Genomic DNA, 4,686 nt, shown 5'->3' on the forward strand with positions numbered 1-4,686 from the left:
ACAAACCCAAACACACTAAGAGATGTACAAAGATGCCGAAAAAATCTAGACTTTTATTTGTGAGAATAATGGAGAAGCAATGTTGGGTAATCTTGTGTTTTCTTGATCTATATCAAACTTGCAGAGATTCCATCTCTGTTTGTACAGATATTTGAGTCTTTTCCTGAACAGGTATTACATTACACCTATTCGAATCTATGCATCTTTTGGATTGTACACTTCACCAAAGAGGTACCAATTAATTTATATGAGTCACCTCATTTCATGTAGGAGAGTGTGACTCAATGTTTGAGAACATGAATCTGAAGTGTTTTCACGCTTATATGCATTTCCCAGATACATTTGCATCGAGAGACATGATTAGAATGCTCGAAATCGACCAATCTGACAAGCTGACAGCTCTTTTTTTGGCAAATTGTACCATCACTGCAGAGCAAGGGGGAAGCCACCTCAGGCACACGGGTGGCAGGTGCTCCTAACCCAAGATGGAATTCTTGTTGTTGCTGGGTAGGTGAATTATTAAATCCTCTAAATACTCACCAAAAACAAAATAGAATTGCTGATCTGTACCAAGATTCCAAAATTGATGGGGGAAGTAGGGGCCAAAGGTAAGATAAAGCTGCTGTATCTCTTCATAACAAGGTTTTGATTGGTTTGGCATGTTCCACATTTTTTTGTTTTGTTTTGTTTTTTTGTTTTTTTTTGCAGAGGATATTAAATTTTCTGAAGAAGATAAAGACCCTGATAGTGCAACATTTGAAATTTTTAGTCTCCTGGATTTTAACGGCGGCTGTCCACATCATTTGTGGAGTGTGTTTTGCCAAAAATAAGAGGACGTGATTGGATGCTTCTATTTGCATACATAAAATGTTTCTTTATACATTTATAGTAAGGAATTATAAAAATCAATTTTCTTTATTTGATTTTTCTACACCCCATAATCATAAAAATAATATGGGACCTATTTTGTTGGCTTCTCAATATGAATAAATTCTTTTTGATGATCATGATTGTCTGGGTTCGTGAAGACCGCAATGGCCTAATTTATCAACACATACGTTAAAAGTGTCATGGTCATGGCTATAGAGTCGTTTTATGGTGAGAGTGCAATATACGAGTCATCGATGTGAACTTTTATATTAGTCACATGAATTCATCTGAATAATACCTTCACTTTAAGTTTAATGAAATTATCATGTGGCTAATATGAAGGTCCACATGAGAAGTTCATATATGACACCCTCACTATAGAATTTCGCCATGACAATAGCAGGCATGGCACCAACTTGTGCCAGTGACATAACCATGGAGCCAAAGGCAAGGGCACAGCCACCTCAGGCCTATGGTGGCATGTCCTCCTAACCCATGGTAGTGTCCACGATTTTTTGTTTATTAATTAAACTGATGTTCATAAGTGCTCTACCACTTAAACTCAAGTCCTCCATCCGTATAATGTGGATCTTGAACTAAATACTCACAAAATAAAAAACAAAAAAGAATCTATTGATATACACCTTAAGCCCGTGTTTGGATGAGGGAAATAAACTTGAGATTTTGACGAAAGTCAGAATCTCTAAATTGACATGAACCAATTCCCATGTTTGGATAAACAAAACATAGAAATTTAGAAATTCCTCGAGGGGAAAAAACATGGAATTTGGAGGTCATTAATCCCAACTTTAAATTATATCTAAAAGTCTTTATTTCTAAAATCCCAAGAGAGATTGAGTTTAAAAAAAAGATAACTTTACAAATAAAGGTTAAATTCCGTGTTTTAAATCCATTACTCAAACAAGAAATTTTACAAATTCTTGAACATTAATTTCCGTCATTTATGAAATCCTTTGTACTTTTAAATTTCTTCATCCAAAAGCACTATAAGTATTTCTTCCTAACTGTTTTGCCAACTTATATGACATTAGGTTATATGAGATTATTGTTCACCATGATATGGAGTGTACATAAGACGGGAGAAAAACTAGGATAAGTAACTTTTTTCAAAACCCTGCTAAGCAGACCTAGAATTTATAACTTTGGGGGACTTAGAGCTCCAATAAAAAAATATTAAAAATTAAAACACATATCAAGACAAGTATTTACAACAAGTACACACAGAAGCCTAATGGTAGAAAGAACTAAAGAAGGCCTAATAAGAAAACAAAAGGCCAAAATAACCGCAACAAACTAGAAACAGAGTAACATTCAAGAATGCCATGAGCTTAATCAAATACAAAATTTCCTTTTAAAACACAGCATAATATAGCATTAAAGTATGTGTGAAAACCTCGGAGAGGAGGGGGTAGTTCGAAAAGGAAAAGATTAAGATTTTTTTTTTTTTTTAAAAAAAAAACCTCTGTAAAAGAGATTTTGGGTAATAACTAATTTTTTAAAATTTTTAAAATTTCTTACAAGAGAAATCTAGAACTTCGGGTGCAGGAAAAAAATATTTTTAATTACTTAAACTACAAGCCTAGTAAGAGGTAGTAACTTTCACACGTGAACCATGGAAGTCTTAATGAGACACTTCCGTGTGGAAAAGAATTAGGGCCCTCTTATTAAAATATTATTGTGCTTTGAGATTATTTACATGGAAGTCCTCTTATTAAGGACTCGTTCAAAACTGCTTATTTAAGAAGTATTTATGCTCATAAGTATTTTTAGTAAAAACGTATTTATTATAATAACTAGCCCTTTGACACATGCTCACGCATGTGCCAATTGGTTTTCTTTTTCTTTTTTATTTTATTTTTAGAATTAATAAAAGATAACAGGGTAGTTATGTTCTATAAAAGTAGGACCTATTATCTTATTTTGTTTTTAATTTTAATTTGTTTAATATTAAAAAATATGAATTTACCATATTATCCTCATTTAATTAATAATTTCAATTCTTAATGTTTGAATTAACAAAGGGTATTTTCTGGTATTTTGAATGTTTCACCATTCTCTGTCTTTTGCTTTATATATATAGATGTTGAAATTTTCATAAGCACTCCCAAGCAGCACTTAGAAGAATAATAGACTTCAGAAATTGTATATAAAAGTTAAAAACTCGTGCCCTACAAAAATGAGAACACCCCCACCACACTTCATTAAAGGGTGATTCATTGTATGTGTGTTATGTGCCGTTGTGTACAAGTCCACCATTCAAAACCAAGTTGCTCAATAGCCCCTGGTAACTTTAGCAATTACATCATGCCATCATCTCATTAAAAGGACACTTGGAACTAACAAAGCCGTTCACCAAGTGGAGGTATGTCTTCAGATCATGACATGTGGCGAGGTTGCTTTTGTTGAGATACGGTGACTCCTTGCTGCTAAGTCTCAGCTCCTGTCCCATGTCAGCATATACCCATTGCCTGTCTTCCACACACTTAAGAATCCATCTTGGCAAGTTTGCCACGTGGACATTCTTTGTGCTTTCCACATCATCACCGTCTTCAAATACAAAGCCAGGTACTTTGGGAATTGGATCGTCCGAATTCACAATTCGGAGTATCCGGGTTCCACTTTTGTCCAGCTGGCATCCCAAGCTCCTATTTCCCACACGGGGCCCACCGAACGATACCACTGTGACCATTGGTGCTTTCGCAAAGGTGGCGGTTATATCATACGCGCTCAGAATGGCGAGTGCTGCTCCAAGGCTATGACCTGTTATAGTTAAGCTAAGTGGCTCATCACCGTACAATTCGATGATTTTTGAAATCTCCCTCCTAATCATGTCTTGCAAGCTAGAGGAAGTGGCAGTTCTCGAAGTGTAAAGGCTTAAAAAGCCTCTTTCTACCATCGGCCCACCACTTTTGGGTCCCACATAATCCGGCACCTCAGTCAAGGTGGCTCGTAGATTTTCAACCCATTCCAGGCACGTGATGGTGCCCCGGAAAGCAATCACAACGTCACGACGTCCCAATCTTGCGATCTCCTCTTTATCTTGACAAATTGCCACGTAGCCAATCCAGCTCGACTGAGTAGACATCCAACTTGGCACTCCTCCAATCCAACGCGGCATTTGTACTCCACACGTGGCCCGTAGATTTTTGGTTACCCGGTATCCGGTCTGCTCAAACCCGGATCGGGTCAAGAGTGAATTTCTTGGAAAACGACATGTGGCATAGGTTGGAGACATGGGATCAAAGTCAAAAGAGCGATAGGCAGCCTCCACAAACTGACCGTAGCGAAGGATTTCAGAGCGAAGGGTATGATCAAGAGGGTCTAGCAAACACTCCCAGTTATTGCTTCCTTGATATTCCATCCACCTCTTCCCCAGTTTTGGTGACGGCTGGGTTGTGTCCACACTACTGCATTGCATAAATGTCGAATCAAGCTGCTTTAATGACGATGAAGTGGCAGCTGAGAATGCTAAGTTGGAGTTTTTCCTAAATTTCTCTGAACGATCAGTTTTGGTGGCAAAAGAAAGGTTTGGAGAATCAAGAGGTGGTGAGGTGGGTGAATTAGCAAAAGCTCTAAAACCAAAAGCAACCCTCATATTTTGGGGTTTTTCTTCTCAAATATAGAGGTTGGTCAAGCTTGATTCTTTTGCAAGTTTTGTCAGGACCCGAGAGATGCATGGTTTGGTTTTATAGCTAGCTTGCATGCCTCACAAACTCAGAGAGAGAGAGAGAGAGAGAGAGAGAGAGAGAGAGAGAGAATGGACGATGGTGCATGCACTAAAACAAGTAGGGAGAT

General features: G+C 37.4%; 1 protein-coding gene across 1 annotated transcript; it reads right to left on the reverse strand.

Moving 5' to 3' along the window:
- LOC18784683 (phospholipase A(1) DAD1, chloroplastic) lies at positions 3,194-4,264 on the reverse strand. The gene has a single exon (XM_007219309.2). It carries the CDS (start codon positions 4,250-4,252, stop codon positions 3,194-3,196), a length of 1,059 nt encoding a protein of 352 aa, XP_007219371.1. The 5' UTR covers positions 4,253-4,264.

This window comes from Prunus persica, chromosome G2, assembly GCF_000346465.2.
Source record: "Prunus persica cultivar Lovell chromosome G2, Prunus_persica_NCBIv2, whole genome shotgun sequence".
NCBI classification, from domain to species: domain Eukaryota; kingdom Viridiplantae; phylum Streptophyta; class Magnoliopsida; order Rosales; family Rosaceae; genus Prunus; species Prunus persica.